Below are 23028 nucleotides of genomic sequence, written 5' to 3'. Positions count from 1 at the left end.
GATTTCTGAGTGCCTAATCAATGTGAATTGAAACAATTAGCTAGAGTCAGGTCTTTTTATGGGCACATAGTCTATATTCTCCGAGCCGTATCTTACAAATGAAGAACTCAGAAGCATATGTTGGAATTAGGAAAGTGTGTGTGTGTCTGTGTGTGTGCGTGTGTGCGTGCACATATGCATACACATACATACATACACACATATCCATTCTTTTTGAGTTATATATACATATATATTCCATTAGACCCAAAGATAATGGAACCACCCAGATAGTTTGCAACAAGTTCAGCAATGCAGAGAAACAGTCTCTTATGTAAGGCAGCTATTTAAGATTTTATGGAAAAAAATCAGCCCTCTCTCAGCTATATCAAATAGCAAAGGATGGCCAATGCCAAATAAAATAGGATAAATATAGAAGCTATGGGTAACCAATATTCCTTTCTAGATTAATGCTAAGAGTTTTTCCATGAGTACTTTATTATGTAAATGTTTTGTGATTGCTGAATATAGAAGAATAAACAGCTGCTTAAGATTTTTTTCTTAACTTTTCAGTTCTCTTTCTCATTTCTCTTCCTCTGTATGTGTGTATATGTGCATGAAGGAGAGAGAGCACAAGAACAATGAGCATAAACCATATATGCAGAATTTAAAGTAAATAGAAAGGAAATATACATGCAACCATCATCAAAATCAAGAAATAAAATGCTGTGGCCCCCAAGAAGGTTGCCTGCTTAAAATACATTCCTGTGCTTCCATGGTGTCATAAACAAACAAACACGTGTTTCCTTGGTGTTTATTATGTCGAGTGAGCAATGAAGAAGGCACAGGTACATCAGGACAATATATATATTTCATCATAAAATCTGTATTTACGGTTATTATCACTATATCCACAAAAAGCTGCCTCTGCAATCAAAATTGTATTAGGATGTGAAAGGCAGCTGTGGGGTGAGATAGAATGGCTGAACTTCCATGTGGCAGGTGATGCCAGGATATGGATGCCTCATTTTCAGCAAAGGCAGTATTATACTTTTAAATCTGATTTTAAAATAATAAGGGGTGGAAGAGATTGTTCATTTCAAGGAATGATTCTTCCCAGGATTTCTTAATACAACTCCTCCCTGCCAACTCCTTCAACATAGGCAGTTCTGGAGGTCTGGTCAGTCTTCCCCTGGCTTCTCCTTCTCTATTCCACTCTGTGTGTGCACCAGCTCCTGACACTCCCTTATGTCACACACTTCCGGGCTATTATCTGAAGATCCAGGGACAATGGAGTCACCCAGGTAGTTTGCAGTAAGTTTGGCAGTAGGTAGAGAGACAATCTCTTCTGCAACATTCCTCCTTAAAATGCCCTTCCTTGGCCCCTTCGAGGAAGTCCTGCCTTCCCTAAAACCGCACTCAAGTCTCACTGTCTTCTACATCTTTAGATCACCCAGATGGATTTATTTATTTATTTTCCCCTGGCTTTACTGAGGTATAACTGACAAATAAAATTGCATATATTTGCATGCCTCATGAAATGATTCCACATCAAGTTCATTAACATATCCATCACTTCACATAGTATTTTGTGTGTGTGTGTGTGGTGAGAACCCATAAGATCTAGTCTCTTAGCAGTTGTCAAGGATACAATACAGTATTAACTATAGTCACTGTGCTGTACATTATATCCCCAGAACTTATTCATCCAGTAACTGAAAGTTTGTACCCTTTGACATTCGTCTCCCCATTTCCCCACCCCCAGACCCTCTCAACCACCATTCTACTCTATGTTTCTATGAGTAACCTTTTCTTTTCTTTTTTTTTTTTTTTTAAGATTTTATTTTTAGGGGCGCCTGGGTGGCGCAGTCGGTTAAGCGTCCGACTTCAGCCAGGTCACGATCTCGCGGTCCGGGAGTTCGAGCCCCACGTCAGGCTCTGGGCTGATGGCTCAGAGCCTGGAGCCTGTTTCCGATTCTGTGTCTCCCTCTCTCTCTGTCCCTCCCCCGTTCATGCTCTGTCTCTCTCTGTCCCAAAAATAAATAAACGTTGAAAAAAAAAAATTAAAAAAAAAATTAAAAAAAAAAAGATTTTATTTTTAAAGCAATCTTTACACCTAATGTGTGGCTCAAACTCAAAACCCAGGGATCAAGAGTCACACACTCCAACAACTGAGTGCACCAGGTGCCCCTATATGAGTATGCTTTTATATCCCACATATAAGTGATATGAAACAGTATTTGTCTTTCTCTGGCTTACTTCACTTAGCATAATGAGCTCCAGTTTCATCCATGTTGTTGCAAATGGCAGGATTTCCTTTTTTATTGTTGAATAATATTCCTGTGGTAGGTAGGTAAATGGGCAGATAGATAAATAGACAGATATTATGCTCATTTATATATACACACACACACACACATATAATTTATATCACATATGTATTCATTATCCATTCATCCATCAGTGGATATTTGGGTTGTTTCCCTGGCTTGGCTATTTGTGAATAATGCTGCAGTGAACATGGGAGTCAGATATCTCTTCTAGATATTGATTTTGTTTCCTTTGGATATATATCCAGAAATGGGATTACTAGATCATATGGTAGTTCTATTTTTTAATTTTTGAGGAACCTCCATACTGTTTCCTATAATGGCTGTATAATTTTACATTCTTACCAATAGTGCACAAGGGTTTCCTTTTCTCCACATTCTGACCAACACTTGTTATCTCTTATCTTTTTGATAATAGCCTTCCTAACAGGCGTGAGGTGATAGCTCATTTTAGTTTGATTTGCATTTCCCTGACAATTAATGACATTGAACACCATTTCATGTACATGTTAGCCACTTGTATGTCTTCTTTAGAAAAATTTAGGTCTTTTGCTAATTTTTAATCAGATTATTTGTTTTTGTTTTGCTACAAAAACTCATGAGTTGTATGACTTCCTTATGTATTTTGGATATTAACAATTTATAAAAAAAAAATCCAAAACAATCATTGCTAAAACCAATGTCAAAGAGGTTTTCCCTGTATTGTCATCTAGAAGTCTGTGGTTTCAGGTTTACATTTAAGTATTCAGTCCATTTTGAATTAATTTTTGTGAGCAGTGTAAGATAGGGGTCTAGTTTCATTCTTTGCATGTGGATATCCAGTTTCCCCATTACCATTTATTGAAGACACTATCCTCTACCCACTGTGTATTCTTGGTGCTCTTGTTCAATATTAGTGGGTTTATTTCTGGACTCTCCACTCTGTTCTATTGGTCTATATGTCTGTTTTCTAGTACAACACTATTTTGATTACTATAGCTACGGTTTAAAATCAGGAGGTGTGATGCCTCCAGCTTTGTTATTTATCAAGATTGCTTTGACTGTTGGCAGTCTTAGATGGTTCCATATCAATATTAGGATTGTTTTTTCTATATGTATGAAATATGCAGTTGGAATTTTGATAGGGATTGCATTGGATCTGTAGATTGCTTCGGGTAGTATAGGTATTTTAACAATATTAATTCTTCCAGTCCATGAACACAGGATATCTTTGCATTTATTTGTGCCTTCTTTAATTTCTTTTATCAGTGTCTTACAGTTTTCGGTTTATAGATCATTCACCTCCCTAGCTAAATTAATTCCTAAGTGTTTACTGTTTCTGATGCTATTGCAAATAAGATTATTTTCTTAATTTCTTTTTCAGATAGTTCATTGTTAGGGGTGCCTGGGTGGCTCAATCATTTAAGCATCCAAATTTTGGTTTTGGCTGGGGTCATGATCTCACAGTTGGTGAATTTGAGCCCTGCATCAGGGGCTCTGTGCTGACAGCATGGAGCCTGCTTGGGATATCTCTCTCTTTCCCTCTCTCTCTCTCTCTCTTTCTGCCTGTCCCCGGCTTGCTCTCCGTCTCTCTCTCTCTCTCTCAAAAAATAAATAAACATTAAAAAATTTTTTTAAAAATGGTAGTTCATTGTTAGTACATGGAAACTCAACTGATTTTTGTAAGTTGTTCTGGTATCCTGTAAATTTACTGATTTTATTTATTCTAACAGTTTTTTGGTGGAGTCTTTAGGATTTTTTATGTATAAGATCATGTCATCTGTGAACGGGAACAGTTTTGCTTCTTTCTTTCCAATTTGGATGCTTTTTATTTTTTTTCTTGCCTAATTACTCTGGCTGGCACTTCCAATGCTATGTTGAATAGGAATGGAGAGAGTGGGCAGCCTTCTCCTATCCTGATCTTAGAGGAAAGCTTTTAGCTTTTCACCATTGAATATGTGATATTAACTGTGGGTCACTCAGTTGGGTTTAATCTCTTCCTACCCTCAGTCTATCTTTTATAATTTTATTTATAGTATTTTATATTAGAATTGTTTATGTGTGTGCCTTCTCACTCCTGCTGGTCAGGGACTATTGTATTCCCCATTACACCCAGCACAGTTCTTTACCTACAGAGCAGGCTCACTAAATGGTAATTGAAATGGATTCGTTGAATCTAGTACATTTAAGATATGATCAATTTTACAGCATTTTTCTATGCATCATCTCAGGCATACTGTCATATAAATTTATGAAGAAGGGGCCCTGGGTGGTTCAGTTGGTTGAACATCTGACTTCAGCTCAGGTCATGATCTCATGGTTCATGAGTTAGAGTCCTGCACTGGGCTCTCTGCTGTCATTGTGGAGCCTGCTTTGAATCCTCTGTCTCCCTCTCTCTTTGCCCCTCCCCTGTTCTGCTCACTCACTCTCTCTCTCTCTCTTTCCCAAAAACAAACATTAAAAAAAAATTTACCATGAAAAGTGAGCATTGGTTGAATGTTTTGAAGCTCCATCTTTGAAAATGTATTTTTTCCATTATTAAGATAGAGAATAAATTATATAATGCTGTATGGTCATAAAATAAAGGATTATGAATGACAGGTAATAAAATAAAGTGAGCTTGAGACCTGTATTAATCTATTTTTGGTGTCCTTGTCCATTCTGTGTAGTCAGTTAAGCTTTCACCAGGGCAATACGATCTACTTCCTGCACCAGTTCCCAAGCACGCTTCCAGGTAATTATATACTTATTAAGTTGCTTTTAATAATTTCACTCATGCCTTTTTATTTACATACTTAACCAATACTAATGGCTTTTAAACCTCATTTATGCCCATCATATCCAGATTAGCATTTTTAAATATTTAGTGAGAGATAGGGAATAAGTTAATAAAGTTCTCACATTAAAAAACAGATTTAGAATATCATCTTTTCTTTTTTTAATATAGGAGCTTCGTATTTCGTTCTGCAGTTCAAAGATTTCCCACAAGCTGCTTCACTCCTGTAAGTATATTGTAGACACATAACTCCTGATGAATTTGATGTTTAAAACATGCATTGGTTCATGTTGAGATATCAAGATTAACCTTTTGTTCACTGTAGTAGATAAGCAATGAATGATTAATGTAATTGATTTAATATATACTTAAAGTATATCTGAAGATATACTAGGGATTTCAGTGTAAGTAGTCCATTTGTGTCAAGTTATAGAATAAAAGTAAAGACTTCTTTACTTTCTGTAAGTCTTGACTCCTAGCACCTTCTCAGTGAAGTCATCCTTGGTCACCTGTTCAGAATTTTCTGTGCCCCTTCCTTATTTTGTTTTGTTTTGTTTTGTTTTGTTTTCTCCATATTGCTCATTACTATCTGATACATTACACTTAAACATTAATTTCTCCTGTTTTATCTGTCTCCCTCACTAGAATATAAGCTTCATAAAGGTGAGGATTTTTGTCTGTTTTTGTCCTGTTTACATAACATGTAGAAAAATAGCTGACACATGGCATTTATTGATTTAATTGATTGATAAAGTCAGAGATATTTGATAGATCATTATATTAACAGCAAGAAGGAAAAGTATCTGTCTCTGGTTTCTTTCCAAAGTGTGGAAATGCCTACCTGTTTCTACAAGTTTCCAAATATATGTACATGTGTTATGATAAAAATGAACTCCTTTAGATAACTAACTAGTAGGATGCCAAAAAATAAATAATTATATAAACATTTTGAAGGATTAAGGAAATATGAAATTATTTAGGGATGGTTTGATGGACTTGAATTACCTATTTGTAACTAGAAACTCAGGGGAAGAGAAACATACAGTGAACATCCAAAAGGGGAATTTAGATAACAGAGTTCAGAAACAGACCATAGACTATGTGAGATTTTTATATTTGATAAAGATGGTGTGTCAAATTAGTAGGAAAAAGGAAGAGCTATTTTATGCTAGACAATTGATGAAATAACTTAGAAAATTAAGTTAGATTCCTCATACCACATATTAAAATGAATTCATATTGATTAAAGAATTAAATACTTTTGAAACCATAAAACCAGAAGAAAACATATTGGCATATATCTAATTTTAGGATAAGGTAGATTTTCTGAGTAATAGCAATGGATGAACTGCAAAGGAAAAGAAGTATTTGATTTGATTCCACCACATTTAAATTTTTTTGTATATCAGAAAACAAACTGTAAATAAGCAAACAGGAATTAGGAAAATATTTTCAACATACATGGCAGATAAAGGGCTGACAGCCCTATCTACACTTCTCTTAACACTCTATAGGAGGGACCCCTGGGTGGCTCAGTTGGTTAAGCATCCAACTTCGGCTCAGGTCATGATCTCATGGTTCATGAGTTTGAGCCCCGCATTGGGCTCTCCACCAATGCTGACTGTGTGGAGGCTGCCTAGGATTCTCTGTCTCTCTCTCTCTCTCTCTCTCTCTCTGTCCCTTCCCCCCTCTTTTTCTCTCCCCAAATCAATAAACTTAATAAAAAAAAAAACAATCTATAGGAGAAACATCAATAGAAAAGTAAAACAGGTAAAGGAAGTGTGAGAAGCTAAAAGGTTAATTGAAAACTGTATGTGGGTGGTGTGCTTGGATGAATAATGGCGCCAAAGCTGTGTCTGTATCCTAGTTTTAGAACCTGTGAAGGTTACCTCATGTGGCAGAAACTGTCCGTGTGATTATGTGAAGGATCTTGAGATGGGGAGATTATCCTGGATTTCCAGTGGACCTTATATGCAATCACAGGTGTCTGTATAAGAAAGGCAGGGGGAGATTGAGAAGGGGGGAAGGCAATGTGGCCACAGAGGCAGAGGTTAGAGTGATGCGGCCACAAGCCTAGGAAGGTGGCCATCACCAGGAGCTGGAAGAGGTGAGGACAGACCCTTTCCTAGAGCCTCCAGAGGTATCCCTGATGACACTTTGATTTTAGTCCAGTGACACTGATTACAGACTTCTGGCCTCTGGAACTATGAGAGAATAAAATTCGGTTGTTTTAAGTCACCAAATTTATAGAAATTTGTCACAGCAGGCACAGGACACGAACATAGGTAGAGATTATGTCCAGTGGATTTCACTGTGGATTGATGGGAGGAGGGCATGGTTTTTCCTTTGGGTGTCCCTAGGCCTTTTCTCCTGGACATATCAGTAGCTTCAAAATGACTCCTCAGCCTCTGGCTTGGGTATAGGCCAGTTGCTGGTGTTCTGGGAGCTGAGATGGGGAAGGGGCTGGGAGGTCTCACCGTTTTGTGTGTAAAGAGCTCACTCAATTCCTGTTTTTAGTGAAGGCTCCTGTCCTCAGAGTGCCTGGGGCTCCTGAGTCCAATTCTCTGGTGCAGTCTTCCCAGGAATGAACCCCCCCCCCCCCCCACACACACACACCCTGGGATGCAGGAAGGGCGTGAGGCAGAGGGACCTAGAGAGGAGAGGTCTACCGGCCCTCCTATGTTCAGCCCCCACCACCCATTCCCACCTCACAGGGGCTCTTCAGGGCTGAAATTCCTGACCTTCTTTTGGGTTCTGTGGAGCAAATCAGCCTGCTCCTCTGGCAGGCCCTCTCCAGGTGCGTGGGCTTCAGCTCTCCCCACTGAGCCATATCAGGTACCATTCCTCCAGACTGCTTCATGTCTACCCCAGATATGTTATCTCTGCTGGCTGTTGTGTCTTCTCTTGGGTGTGTGTGTGGAATGGGGGGTGGATAGTTATGCCTTTTTTATTTGATAGGTGGAACAGAGACAGATGAATGTGTCTGGCTGGCTTTGGCAACAAGAAGTCAAGACACATGGATTTTTTTCGCTAGGTAATACTCTATATCCCCTGAAATATATTGTTAAAAAATTTTTTAAATGTTTATTTACTTTTGAGAGAGAGAGAGAGAGAGAGAGAGAGACAGAGAGTGCGCTAGCAGGGGAGGGGCAGAGAGAGAGGGAGACACAGAATCTGAAGTAGGCTCCAGGCCCCCAGATGTCAGCACAGAGCCTGACGCAGGGCTCAAACTCACAAACTGTGACATTATGACCTGAGCTGAAGTTGGATGCTCAACCGACTGAGCCATCCAGGCGCCTGGATTGAAATATATGCTTTAAACGAATGCTGTGAGCTAATAATATTTTGTTTACTATTAGTAAAGAGGCTCAAATCAAAAATAATTTGATATTAGTTCAGGCTATATGTCCTGCAGGGAAAAGCAGCCCTGTATATGAAATAGCACAAGCCAGTTGATTCTGACAGTCTTTGCCTTTGTTCTCATCGCTTTTATGGAGGAGAAGATTTTTGGAGATCCTTATTCTGCCATTTTCATTGATGTCACCTCATCCATTCTATTTTATAAATAAATGTGATTCACTGATTTAGAACATCCTGTCCTTCAACAAAGTGAAAAGAATACTTTCATGGAAAATGTTCTAACACAAAGAAATAGCTCAGGGCTGTGATTCATGTCTGTCCTAAACATGCATTCCTACAGCAGAATGTGGGTTTGGTTTAGATCCACAAACTTGTAAACTACAGAAAGCAGACTCCTTTGATCCCAACAGTGGGAGATGTTGGTGCATTGTGTTGACTATGGTACAGAAATGCTGTCTACCAGGAGAACATTCTCAAATGTTAAACCAATGCAATAATCTTTAGGCCATTATAATATGCCACTTAACCTTTATCTGAAAAACTCAATTTGATTGATTTCATCTTTCAGTTTAATTGTTGTAGAAATTAACATTATGATCACAGAACTGTTTAGGACTCTTAGAACTGGAAGAAACTTTATAAATAAGCTACAGCTGACCCTTGAACAACACAGATTCGAACTGTGTGGGTCCGCTTATATGTGGATTTTTTTAAAGTAAATACAGTACAGTACTGTAAGTGTATTTTCCCTTTCTTATGATCTTCTTCATAACATTTGTTTCTATAACTTACTTTATTGTAAGAATACAATATATATAATACATACAGCATACAAAATACATGTCAATTGACTGTATATGTTATTGGTAAGGCTTTCAGCCAACAGTGAGCTATTAGCAGTTACGTTTGGGGGGAGTCCAAAGTTATACATGGATTTTCCACTGCTTGGGGGCCAGTGTCCCTAACCCCCATGCTGTGCAAGGGTCAACTGTACTCTATTAGGGTTGGTTTTGATGGTGATAACCATCATTCATTGACTGTTTTCTGGTGCAGGTGCATTTAATCCTCGCAGCAACTTGGTGGGGTAATATTTATCATCTCCGTTTCACAGGTCAGGAAATGGAAGTTAGTTTCCAGAGGTCACACGGTTTTTTAGGAAGTGGAGATGTGACTTAGACCCTGTTTATAGTGACCTCAAAACCTGGGCTCTAAGCTCTACTGCCTAGTGTGTGAGCATGATCAAGTGACTTGCTTAGTGCCTTTGGACATTTACAGCTCATCTGGGGTCAAATCCAGGTGGCAGACATTGTGTTGTCTCTGGCGTCACCATTCCTCACTGATGGCTAAGGCTTGTTTGTGGGCCCAGGTTGGACCCTTTTTGCAGTAGGATAAGTTCACATGCAGGGAGCTTCTCTGTCCTGGGAGGTCCATCTGCCAGCCTGCCTGTTAGGCCCTGATCATCTAAGATTCTTAACAACGGATGGATGCAGCTTAGGCTCCAGCTGGGAGACTTGCTACACTAGCTTTTCTTAATTGGCCATATTTTTCTCTGGGGCACCTTTAGGATATTAGAACTTCCAGTCTTTTCTCAGCAAAGTCTCTTTGTAAAATGCCGGACTCAACTGAGTCTAGCTGACTTCAATAGAAATTCTTTCATCTACTCTATACAGCTCTTTTGGGTGGCTCTGTGTGTGAGGCCCCAATGCCAGGTTGGTATTGTTGACTATTCAATGCAGATGAGACATCTTGTCAGCGTGCTCCCTTCCCTCTTAAAGGGCAAGGACACTCTAAAGTCAATAACCGCCCCCCCCCCCAAAATTAAAAAATAAAGTCAATAACCCAAAGTGTTTTATTCTTCAAACTGCCTTTTCACACCCATGAATGACCGTAGTTCTTATTGACATCTCAGACTCAGTAGTGATCAACTCAAACTTTCGAGAGCCAATCAACCTACACCATACGATTTCATTCAATTTCAACAGTATTTTTGGCCAAATTATTCAAATTATTAATATTATTGAATATTTACTTGCCTCAAGCATGGTAGTAGGTGTAGGTAAACACATAAGAAGAATATAAAACACAGCTTCTGAACATGAATAGACACTTCTCTAAAGAAGACATCCAGATGGCCAACAGGCACATGAAAAGATGCTCAACATCGCTCCTCATCAGGGAAATACAAATCAAAACCACACTCAGATATCACCTCATGCCAGTCAGAGTTGCCAAAATGAACAAATTCGGAGACTATAGATGCTGGAGAGGATGTGGAGAAACGGGAACCCTCTTGCACTGTTGGTGGGAATGCAAACTGGTGAAGCCACTCTGGAAAACAGTGTGGAGGTTCCTCAAAAAATTAAAAATAGACCTACCCTGTGACCCAGCAGTATCACTGCTAGGGATTTACCCAAGGGATACAGGAGTACTGATGTATAGGGGCACTTGTACCCCAATGTTGATAGCGGCACTCTCAACAATAGCCAAATTGTGGAAAAAGCCTAAATGTCCATCAGCTGATGAATGGATAAAGAAATTGTGGTTTATATACACAATGGAGTACTACGTGGCAATGAGAAAGAATGAAATATGGCCCTTTGTAGCGACGTGGATGGAACTGGAGAGTGTGATGCTAAGTGAAATAAGCCATACAGAGAAAGACAGATACCATATGTTTTCACTCTTATGTGGATCCTGAGAAACTTGACAGAAACCCATGGGGGAGGGTAAGAAAAAAATAAAAGAGGTTAGAGTGGGAGAGAGCCAAAGCATAAGAGACTTTTAAAAACTGAGAACAAATGGAGGGTTGATTGGGGGTGGGAGGGAGGGGAGGGTAGGTGATGGGCATTGAAGAGGGCATCTTTTGGGATGAGCACTGGGTGTTGTATGGAAACTAATTTGACAATAAATTTCATATATTAAAAAAATAAAAATAAATAAATAAGTAAAAATAAAACATAGCTTCTGTTTCCAAACACCTAGGCAAGTCTGCTCAGTGATTTTATTAATTATAGAAAGTGTACCCATAGAAGCACACAGGAACTAGTGTGGGACCAAATGGCTTAGCATACACGACTTGAAACATGACATCCAAAATTAGACACTGATGACAAGTTTAATATTATCTGTTGATAGAAGCACATGTACCTTCTTCCTTCCAGCCATCTTCAGAACTTTCTGATACTTTCACTTGTAAGCTTCTTAGCAAATGCTGATTCCAGGTGGAAGAAAAAGATAAGGAGTGAAGAAAAGGCTTGAATGAGGAAAGGGACATCCATACTTGTCCCTTCAAAGCCTGTATTCTAAGCCAAACTCAAAGAAACCAAAGTGCTAGTTGTCTTCTCGGCCTTTGGATCCAAAGGCTTTTTCATGAGGCATTTATTAGTTGAGGGGTCAAGAAGGGAAATTACTGCCCACTGCAGTCATGCCTGAAACTCCATAGTAGGGATTAAAAAAAAAAAAAAGATTTTATTTTTCAGTAATCTCTATACCCAGGGTGGGGGTCAAACTCACAACCCTGAGATTAAGAGTTGCATGCTCTTCTGATTGAGCCAGGCAGGTGCCCCCATAGTAAGGATTTTGATATGAAAGCCTAAGATCTGAGACATGAGACATGTGCCATTCTTTTTTTTTTTTTTTTTAATTTTTTTGATGTTTACTTATTTTAGAGACACAGGGAGCAAGTGGAGGAGGGGCAGAGAGAGAGAGAGGGAGAGAGGGAGACCCAGAATCTGAAGCTGGCTCCAGGCTCTGAGCTGTCAGCACAGAGCCTGATGTGGGGCTCGAACCCATGAACCATGAGATCATGACCCGAGCTGAAGTCAGACGCTCAACTGACTGAGCCACCCAGGAGTCTCTCACATGCCCTCTTTTAAATGCAAAAGCTCTTGAAGGAGAAATATATTGATCCAATTCATACTAAGGAATTAGTGACTAATTAGATTCTCCCTCCCCATCCCCTCGTCCTCCAGGAATATAGATGAGACAACAAAATTAGAGTACCTGGGATAAAGGAAAGGAACTGAAAAGAGGGGTTCCAGTTTTTAGATATTTATATCATTACTCTTTGCTCTCTACACAAAATATGTGTTACACTTTTTGATATTAACCTCAAGATAATTCCATAAAAGCATCTGCAAAATAAAGAAAAATAAAAATCACAAAGAGTTGCTATGTTGGGAAGTTTTACAGACATTTTCTTTATAAAGTAAGTAAGTCTGTTGATTCTTATGAGAGGATCCAATTTGACATAACTGAAGTAGCATAGTTTCAGAGAAAATCTACAAGAATGAATGCTAAATAGATGGGAGTTCCTGTTTATGTAGAAAATTTGAATATCAATTTGCATATCTTACTTTATGTAATTATGGTCATAATAGCTATTTGAGTTTAAAGTGTCTTCTTTAAATGTTTATTTTTAAGAGAGCAAGCGAGCAGGGGGAGGGCCAGAGAGAGAGGGAGACAGGATCTGAAGCAGGCTCAGTGCTGGTGCTGACAGCAGAGAGCCCAATGCAGGGCTGGAACTCGCAAGTCGTGAGATCATGACTTGAGCTGACGTTGGACGCTTAACCGACTGAGCCACCCAGGTGCCCCTGAATTTAAAGTTTATATTTTCTATTCTAAAAGTAATATATGATTTCCTGCTCAGTATGGCAAATTGGCCATATAACAGTCTCTTCTCACTCTCAAATCCCAATAAAATGGTAGTAAAAGAATACATAAATCCACATGAATAAATAGAAAAAAAGGGAAACACTGGCACACAAGAAATTTCAACAATTTTTAGATAATAGAAAGTAGAGGAAGCCACATATTAAAAAGCAGGCAGGGAATGGTGCAGAAGAGACGGGAGCCTGTTTGTCTCATAGAACTGCAGAGAGACTTGGGACTTGGGGGAAAGTAAGGTGACACAGGGAATTAGTTGAACACCAGGGAATTAATCAAAACTGTATACAGAGAGTAATTTAAGTCTGGAGGCTCCCTTCCTCTCCTAATGTGAAATGTTGCTCTTTGGACACTTGCCCCTCAAGCAAAAGTTTAGTAGAATTTATCCTCTGGAAAAACTCAATGAGCCTAGAGGAGAGAACCACATCCTGACATTGAGGGAACCCCAGGAAAAAGACTGGCTCCCCATTCATTTGCCTGATCTCCACACATCCCAGCCACATACCCAAGCTTCCACCAGGCAAATGTGAAAAGCCTGTAACACGAATGAGAGATGGATATAAACAGACAGAAGGATGGAAACCTGGTTGAAAACAGAACACAGGGAATCAAAGGAAGATTTTTTAATACACTTTTTAAGTGTTTATATATTTATTTTGAGAGGACGGAGGGGAAGAGAAAGAGGGAGAGAGAATCCTAGGCAGGCTCCACCCTCAGTGCAGAGCCTGACGTAGGGCTTGATCCCCCAAGGATGAGATCATGACCTAAGTTGAAATCAAGAATTGGACTTAACTGACTGAGCCACCCAGGCACCCTGAGGGAAGATTTTTTTTAAATTCAATTAGCATCCACAGAGAGAGAGAAAAGGGAAAATTATTTTCAACTTAGAATTCTGTGTTCAGCCACACAATCAATTGTGAAGATAAAATAAAGACATTTTCCAGCATGCAAAAACTCATAAAAAATGCCTCCCAAATACTCTTTTTAAATATGCCACTGGTGATAAAATACAGAAAAAGAAGTGAATCCAGGAGGAGGGAGGTGTGGGATCTAGGACAAAGTGGGTCCAGCCTGGGAGAGCACTTAAAAGATGTCCCAGGTGGACCACTGTGCAGCAGGCTGAGAGGGAAACCAATCCACATTGAGAAAGAAACTAAAGAACCCCAGAAGGAATGTTTTTAAGGAGAAAAGGATTTAAGAACAGCCATATGATGAGAAATATTAAGAAAATATGTATAGCAAAATGCACAAGTGAAAAAAACAAGATACTAATTAGCCCCAGATAAAACAAAAGACAATCTAAGAAAAGGAATCATAATATGTAACTTGGTTCTGCAAGGAATAATATTTATTTAGTAAACATTGGTTAGTGATTTAAAATGCTACTTTGAAAACAAATAAAATGCTGCTTTGAGTGGATGAGGAGAGAGGAATAGTGGACAGGGCAAGTGCCATATCTTCATTCATTCCAGGAGGCCATCAGTAGATAATTTTTAAAGTACAAATTAAGAAATATCAATATGAACACACTATTTAGTGATAAGGTCAATTCTGTAAGAACAGTTAAGAGCTAAAAATCGTTGTCTTAGGCTCTTTAGAACCTGCTCAGAGACATGTATGCCTAAGACATATGTGTAAAAGGTGTTTCTAAGAGTGCTAGTTGTGTGAAGTGAGGATAGTGTTATTTCAGTGAAATGCGATGTTCACATTCATATCCTGTGCTGTTACACACTCTTAAAAACAAAACACAAAACCGGTTGTCTTAGGAAATGAAATTGGGAGAGGAGTGACACCAGACTTCTGTTTTTCACTATAAGACTTTTGGTTCCAGTTGATTTTTAAAGCCACACTTCTCTATAAATTTAATAAAATGTCTTGAAATTTAAGTAAAAATGTATAAAAATTTAAAGTTAGAGTAAAAATAAATAAATTATAGATAATTTGGAAAATATAGAAAATTCTGTTTACAGTTTTTGTCATTGCTCATATGCAACCAATAATGTTCATTTTCTCCTTTTTCCTGTGCAGTTTTAAAAACATAGTTGTGAAAAAAAATAAAAAAATAGAAACATAGTTGTGATCATGGTGCATGATAATTTTATATCCTTTTTTTACTTAGCATATGTTTCATTATTACAAATCCTTTTAAACTTTATTTTTACTAGGTAAATAACCAAATTATCACATCATAATTTACTCAACCATCCCCCTCTTGATGGTCAATCTTGTTTTCAATTATTCCATATACAGGAGCCTTCAGTATCCAAGTAGAACTTGACCCACCCAAAAGACCTCTTAACGTGAACCCACTTTAAGTAGAATCAAAATCTCAAAGTAGTCAATAAAGTTTGATTTGGTCTTTCCTTTAAAAAAAAAAATTGGACTAGGGGTGCCTGGGTGGCTCAGTCGGTTAAGCATCTGACTTCAGCTCAGGTCATGATCTCATAGTTTGTGAGTTCGAGCCCTGCATCTGGCTCTGTGTTGGCAGCTCAGAGTCTGGAGCCTGCTTGAGTTCAGTGTTTCCCTCTCTGCCCAACCCCCCCCCCCCCACCGCCCCCACTCTCACACACACACACACACACTCTCTCTCTCTCTCTCTCTCTCTCTCTCTCTCTCTCAAAAACAAGTAAATAAATGTTAAAAAATTAAAAAATTGGACTAAAAATTAGGAGAATATCCTATAATTGCAACTAGATACTCATTCCTAAGTTAAAGAGGAGACTGTGTTGAGTTTTTATGACAATGTCTTATAATAGTATAGTGACATCCTTCACTTCATGTTTGACATTCTAATGAAATCACAGAGGATAAATTTTAGAAAAAATATTGTTTGAAGTGTCATCAGTTTTCCCAGGGGCATCTCCTCTGACATTTGAAATCATTCTTTATTGAAGTGCCAGTACGTCACAATCCTTGTCATCGTCTCTTTCTTCTTGTTAGCTAACTTAACTTTGCTGGGTCCTCATTGGTCCATCAAAGACTTTTCCTGTGATGTGGGTACTTATCCATCACTTTCCTTGACTTCATGAAATCTTGCATTTTTGGGTAAAATGTGCATTTTCACTTTGAATTGGATTTGTACTTTATTTGTGATGTATTGTTAAATATCATTTAAGAATAGTGCAGATAAACTGACTCAAAAAGACACTGTCCTATCTGCAGTGGTGGATGCCAATGTTAAGTGGGGAGAGATATTTGAATAGGATATAATTTTTAATTTGTTTTAAATTTTTATTTTTTAATTTTTAATTTTTTTAATTTAAAAAATGTTTTTATTTATTTTTGAGAGAGGGAAAGACAGAGCATGAGCAGGGGAGGGGCAGAGAGAGAGAGGGAGACACAGAATCTGAAGGAGGCTCCAGGTTCTGAGCTGTCAGCATAGAGCTTGAAGCAGGGCTCTAATCCATGAGCCTTGAGATCATGACCTGAGCAGAGGTCAGATGCCTAACCAACTGAGCCACCCAGGAGCTCCTTGAATAGGATATAATTTTGTAAGAGGTCAGCTCATTGGAGAATTTTTCTGTGTTATGACAACTTTGTTTACATTCACAACTTTGTTATACAAAGACTCTGGTACTGAATACTCAGATCAAAAGACTAATGCTAACATAAGACTGAATACACAAAGTCTTTTCTAAATTTGAGCATCATTTTTTATGGATTATCACAAATGGTATTTACTAGGGTAGAGGTTACATACAGCTTCTTGATCGAGATTGCCGAGCCTTTTTTAAAAGTATCACATTCATTTATATCTTTACCAGCAATCAAGGGGATGCCCATTTCAAAAAATTGGTATAAATTTTGTTTATCATTATTTTAAAAAATATTTGTTAATTTGATAATAAAAGAATGGTGTCTCATTATTTTAATTTAATCTTAGGATCTGAGACTACACAATTTTTAAAATTTTTATTTATTTTTTAATTTACATCCAAATTAGTTAGCATATAGTGCAACAATGATTTCAGAGGTAGATTCCTTAATGGCCTTACCCATTTAGCCCATCCTCCCTCCCATAATCTCTCCAGCAACCCTCTGTTCTCCATATTTAAGAGTCTCTTATGTTTTCGTCCCTCTCCCTGTTTTTATATTATTTTTGCTTCCATTCCCTTATGTTCATCTGTTTTGTCTCTTAAAGTCCTCATATGAGTGAAGTCATATGATAGTTGTCTTTCTCTGACTAGTTTCGCTTAGCATAATATCCTCTAGTTCCATCCACGTAGTTGCACACGGCAAGATTTCATTCTTTTTGATTGGCGAGTAATACTCCATTGTATATATATACCACATCTTCTTTACCCATTCATCCATCGTTGGACATTTGGGCTCTTTTCATACTTTGGCTATTGTTGATAGTGCTGCTATAAACATTGGGGTGCATGTGCCCCTTCAAAACAGCATACTCGTATCCCTTGGATAAATACCTAGTAGTGCGATTGTTGGGTCATACGGTAGTTTTATTTTTAATTTTTTGAGGAACCTCCATAGTGTTTTCCAGAGTGGCTGCACCAGTTTGCATTCCCACCAGCAGTGCAAAAGAGATCCTCTTTCTCCACATCTTTGCCAACATCTGTTGTTGCCTAAGTTGTTAATGTTAGCCATTCTGACAGATGTGAGGTGGTATCTCATTGTGGTTTTGATTTGTATTTCCCGGATGATGAGTGATGTTGAGCATTTTTTCACGTGTCGGTTGGCCATCTGGATGTCTTCTTTGGAAAAGTGTCATTCATGTGAGACTACACATTCTAATTATTAATCAGTTACTTGTGGTCCTTCCTACATACTTTTCTGGTCATAGTCTTTACCCAGTTATCTAGTGGGTAGCATTTTAACATTCTTTTTTTGTTGATTTGTATAAACTCTATAGTGAAAAAATATTAGCACTTGTATTTGCTGAAGGTTTTCAGGGATTTTGCCTTTTACTTTTGTGTTTTTATATAGAGAGTTTATTTATTTAATTATTTTAAATGTTTATGTATTTTTGAGGGAGAGAGAGAGAGCATGAGCGAGTGAGCAGGGGAGGTGTAGAGAGAGAAGGGATAGAGGATTCGAAGCAGGCTCCACACTGACAGCAGAGAGCCCAATGCTCTGCTCATACTCACAAACCATGAGATCACAGCCTGAGATGAAGACAGAGGTTCAACTGACTGAACCACCAGGTGCCCCTAGAGAGAAGTTCAAAATGTAAAATGTTAGTATCGTCAAATTAGAGTTTGTCATCACCTTTTGGAATGTAGGTTCTATGGAAGGGGGACTGTCTTCTTCTTCAATACCCAGAGCCTAGTACATTGCTCAGAACATATATTGAATGAATGAATGAATGAATGAATGAAATCTATGCATCTTTTCTTATTTTTTCCACCATTTAGAAAATTTCCTCCAGAGGAACTCCTGGATGGCTCAGTCAGTTAAGCGTCTGACTTCGGCTCAGGTCATGATCTCACGGCTTGCGAGTTTGAGCCCCGTGTCAGGCTCTGTGCTGACAGCTCAGAGCCTGGTGCCTGCTTCAGATTCTGTGTCTCCCTCTCTATATGCCCTCCCCCAATCACACTCTGTGTCTCTCTCTCTCCCTCAAGAATAAATAAACATTAACAAAAATTTTTTTTAATTCCCCCCAGAGACATGATGTTTACTTTAGTTTTCTATCATGTATTTGTCATTTTGACTTGAAAAAAAAAAAAAAAAGCTTACAACTCTTCAGGGCACCTGGTTGGCTCAGGTGGTTAAGAGTCCAATTCTTGGGGCGCCTGGGTGGCGCAGTCGGTTAAGCGTCCGACTTCAACCAGGTCACGATCTCGCGGTCCGTGAGTTCGAGCCCCGCGTCGGGCTCTGGGCTGATGGCTCAGAGCCTGGAGCCTGTTTCCGATTCTGTGTCTCCCTCTCTCTCTGCCCCTCCCCCGTTCATGCTCTGTCTCTCTCTGTCCCAAAAATAAATAAACGTTGAAAAAAAAAATTAAAAAAAAAAAAAAAAGAGTCCAATTCTTGATTTTGGTTCAGGTCATGATCTCACGGTTAGTGAGATCAAGCACTGGGTCAGGCTCTGCTTGGGCAGTTCGGAGCCTGCCTGGGATTCTCTCCCTCTCTCTCTGCCCCTTCCCTTCTCACACTATCTCTGTCTCTCTCAAAATAAATAAATAAACTTAAAAAAATTTTTAAAGACCTTACAACTCTAATTTTTCTGAAATGTGTTTTGTGTATGGTTGCACAGTAAGGTTGTGGTGTCATTTGAGCCCTGTTGACTTAGGACAGGTTGCCTCATTGTTGGTGTATCTGAAACCTACTATCACCAGAAATCTGACCTGTAGATCTAGTGCAATATAGTATGACCCACAGACATTCACTGAGTTCACTCTAAACCCTTTTGAGAATGAGGCAGGTTATAAAAGATGGATACATACAGGTGTGCATCTCCTCCTCCTTTCTTCCTATCATTTGTGAAAAGTAGCCCATTGAAATTTGTTCATCATTCATGCCTAAAATCTCCAGGAGCAGCCAATTAAAAGACAAGTAGATGATCATGCAAATGTCTAGCCAATACTACATGATTTTTTGGTTGTAGAAAGTACATTGACCTTGGATTTGAAAATCCTCTAGGATCATTTGCCCCTGAAGGCCTCTCAGTGTGGAGGAGCTGTTCTGACTTGTTAAAAACCCCGGCCTTCTTGTTTGTGTCAGTGATTCGGTTGGTGACTTACATTTTGTCCCCAAAGTGTAGGTAGCTCTCAGGGGAAGCAGTTGGTAAGGGATTTGTCAGGTTGGAAAACGGTTTTTAATCTTTAGATCAAACAACCAATGTAAGGTTGTATACTTATTGACTATTTCTGTTATTGTTGAAATATTAATTGCTTATGGATCAGCACAATTGTTTTGTCTATAGTAAAGACTATGAGAAGAAGATTTATGTGAGCATTTTGGGATCAATGCCAGGAGACATGGTCTGTCATAGGAAAAAGGGCCTTTTTGCACCATAAAAAGAATTGTACTGGCAACTTCTGCTGCCTTTGAGCACCTTGATAATAATGACCAAGCCTCACAAATTCCAAGACCTAAAGATACAGTCACCTCATAGTGGTTTTTTTTTAAGAAGAGGAGAAAACTACAAGAAATCTTTGTCATTCTTATCCAAGCGAATTGGATAAAGTAAAACTTGTCATTTGTGGTTTCTCCTCCCCTCACCCTACCCTTTAATTGATTCAATTACTTTCATAAATGACCCAAATAAAACTCTTGATTCACCAAAAAATTTCATGAGTTTTGTTCCCTCTTGAATGTGTTTCCAAATGTGGGCTGTCTTCCCACATTTGGATTTCAGAGATTCTGCACAACTTCTTAGAACATATAGGGGCCACTGATGACTTTATTTAATATGCCCATTGGGGTAAAGAAGACTAAGGAAGATATTATTTTTCTAAGTCTTTTTTCCCTAGTATCTACTTGGCATGTGGATCATACAGACCCAGTGCTTCTCTTGTTTATTGCTGGTGGTAGCATCGACTAATACAACCCCTTGAAAGGCAGGTTGGCCGTATGTATCTTGTAGGCTGTTGATTCCATCTTGAGTAAGTTCTCTTAAAGTAATAGTCTTATATACAGAAATATCATCTGTATAAAGATACCATGAAGGGATTACTTATAATAGCAAGATAACAGTAGCAACTTAACATCCAGCAGGAGGGAAATAATTTTTCTAATGTTTATTTATTTTTGAGAGAGTGAGAGAGAGAGAGAGTGCAAGCAGGGGAGGAGCAGAGAGAGGGAGACACAGAATTGGAAGCAGGCTCCAGGCTCTGAGCTGTCAGCACAGAGTCTGACATGGAGCTCCAACTCATGGATCATGACCTGAGGTGAAGTCAGACGCCTAACCAACTGAGCCACCCAGGTGCCCCAGAAGGGAAATAATTTTAAAAGAATATTATATACCTACTCAAAGGAATATTTTATAGCCATTAAAACAATTACTGTTAAAATCATAAAATAGCATCAAAAGTGTTTATGATCTAATGTGTAGGGGGAAAATACAATATATAAATCGGTATGTATACTATGATTAAAATAATGGAAGAAAAATTATGTGTATATAAAAAAAAAAGGAAATGCACCAAAATGCTTTTTGGCTATGCTGAGGTGCCATGATTTAGAGTGGTTGTTTACTTCCTTTCTTTTGCATTGTTTTTATAATTTTTCAAAATGTAATTTTTTAGAAGTCAGAAAAGAAGTAGTGTTTGAGGAAAAGAGCCATCAAATTGGTCAACATAAAAATAATTTTGCTACTTAAAATTTTTTTTAATGTTTATTTTTGAGAAAGAGGGAGAGAGAGGGAGAGGCAGAGAGAGATGGAACACAGAATCCGAAGTAGGCTTCAGGCTCTGAGCTGTCAGCACAGAACCTGATGTGGGGCTTGAACTCACGAACTGCGAGATCATGATCTGAGCTCAAGTCGGACGCTCAATTGACTGAGCCACCCAGGTGCCCCAAAAATATTTTGTTACTTAAATAAAAATAGTGCCACTTAACGACTACTTAATTAGGACTCAGTCATTCATACGATTTGGAGCTTCCAGTAATTTGCTGAGCAGATTCTTTAAAGTTACTAATTCTCACGGTTGTATATAAAGTGAAAAATGAGATGTGCACACCTTTCCTGACAGTAGGAAATAAAATCTTACAATGTCAACGAAAATGGGTTACTTTTATTTGACGTCACAAATATTTCAAGATGTTTCTGTATTTCTTAAAACCTGACAAGCCTATAAAGAATAAGGAAAGGATTAGGTAAACAGGAAAGAGTATGTGCACATATGAATGAGTGTTATATGATTTGTCTGCTGTAGTCACATTTCAGAGCAGTTTGAAAGGGGGATAGTGGGTCTGTGGCATACTCTGTGCATTGAAACTAGGGCTATAACAGAATGCTGAATCATTCCAGCTGTTTCTGATTTACGAAATTAGTTCAATTAAAAACTAAGCTGATACTTTAAAACTCCACAAGGAACAGAAAAATAATTAGTAAACATAGTCAGATTGAATCAAGCCAAACACAAATTGATTTCTGCTTGAATGGAATCTGAAAGATGATTAAAGGCTCAATCTCCTCAAAGATGAGTTCACTTCTAGGTAACATTTTTGGAGAAATACAACCTTTGAAATATAGCTATAGATGTACAAGGATTTTTTTTTTTATTACTAAACAATAGCCTGGCAGTTTTTCTTTTTAAAAAAATTATGCAACTTTTCCAGCAGAGTCATAAATCCCTGTTTGGGATATGTCCTGCTCTTCTTTCTTATAACAATATCTTGACTGGGAACAGGAAAAAGTATATAATCAGTAGGATTTTTTTCAGTTGCAAGTAACAGAAGCCCATTCTGAAAGAGCGTAAGCAGAAATTAAAACATAAAAAGAGAGATGGAATTTATTGGCGCACACAGCCTCTGGGATGTTTGCCACCGATTTACCTTTCTCTGGCTTGTGGGCATGCTGTTTACGGGCTGGGCAGGAGGGGCCAGGAGCACTTTCAGGTGCACACCTGCCTGCCTGACCACCTGAGTGTGAAAATGCAGGCTTTTTGGATTGGCTGGGTGATAGTCACATGTCTGCCCCGGACCAATTGCTGTGACCAGGAGTTGCCAGCTAGACCCGAAGTTCCTGTGCATAAGTATGCCTTGATTTTTTTTCTTAAATTAAAAAAAATTTTTTTAATGTTTATTTTTGAGAGAGAGAGAGAGAGAGAGCAAGAGAGAGAGAGCAAGCACGAGTGGAGGAGCGGCAGAGAGAGAGAGGGAGACACAGAATCCGAAGCAGGCTCCAGGCTTGGATCTGTCAGCACAGAGCCCGATGCAGGGCTCGAGCTGGTGAACTGGGGGATCATGACCTGAGCCGAATTAGGGGATGCTTAACTGACTGAGCTACCCAGGCACCCCCTCCCCTCCGCCTTAGAT

General features: G+C 38.6%; 1 protein-coding gene across 1 annotated transcript in view; it reads left to right on the top strand.

Moving 5' to 3' along the window:
- STPG4 (sperm-tail PG-rich repeat containing 4) overlaps positions 1-23028 on the top strand; it is a 46645-nt gene that overhangs the window by 12234 nt on the left and 11383 nt on the right. The window contains exons 4-5 of the mRNA XM_045445959.1: positions 4958-5022; positions 5236-5290. Coding sequence (XP_045301915.1) covers positions 4958-5022; positions 5236-5290 — 120 coding nt within the window. The remainder of the gene's footprint in view (positions 1-4957; positions 5023-5235; positions 5291-23028) is intronic.

This window comes from Leopardus geoffroyi, chromosome A3, assembly GCF_018350155.1.
Source record: "Leopardus geoffroyi isolate Oge1 chromosome A3, O.geoffroyi_Oge1_pat1.0, whole genome shotgun sequence".
NCBI classification, from domain to species: Eukaryota; Metazoa; Chordata; class Mammalia; order Carnivora; family Felidae; genus Leopardus; species Leopardus geoffroyi.
Note: the sequence above shows the minus strand (reverse complement) of the source record. Positions and strands in the feature narration are given on the sequence as shown.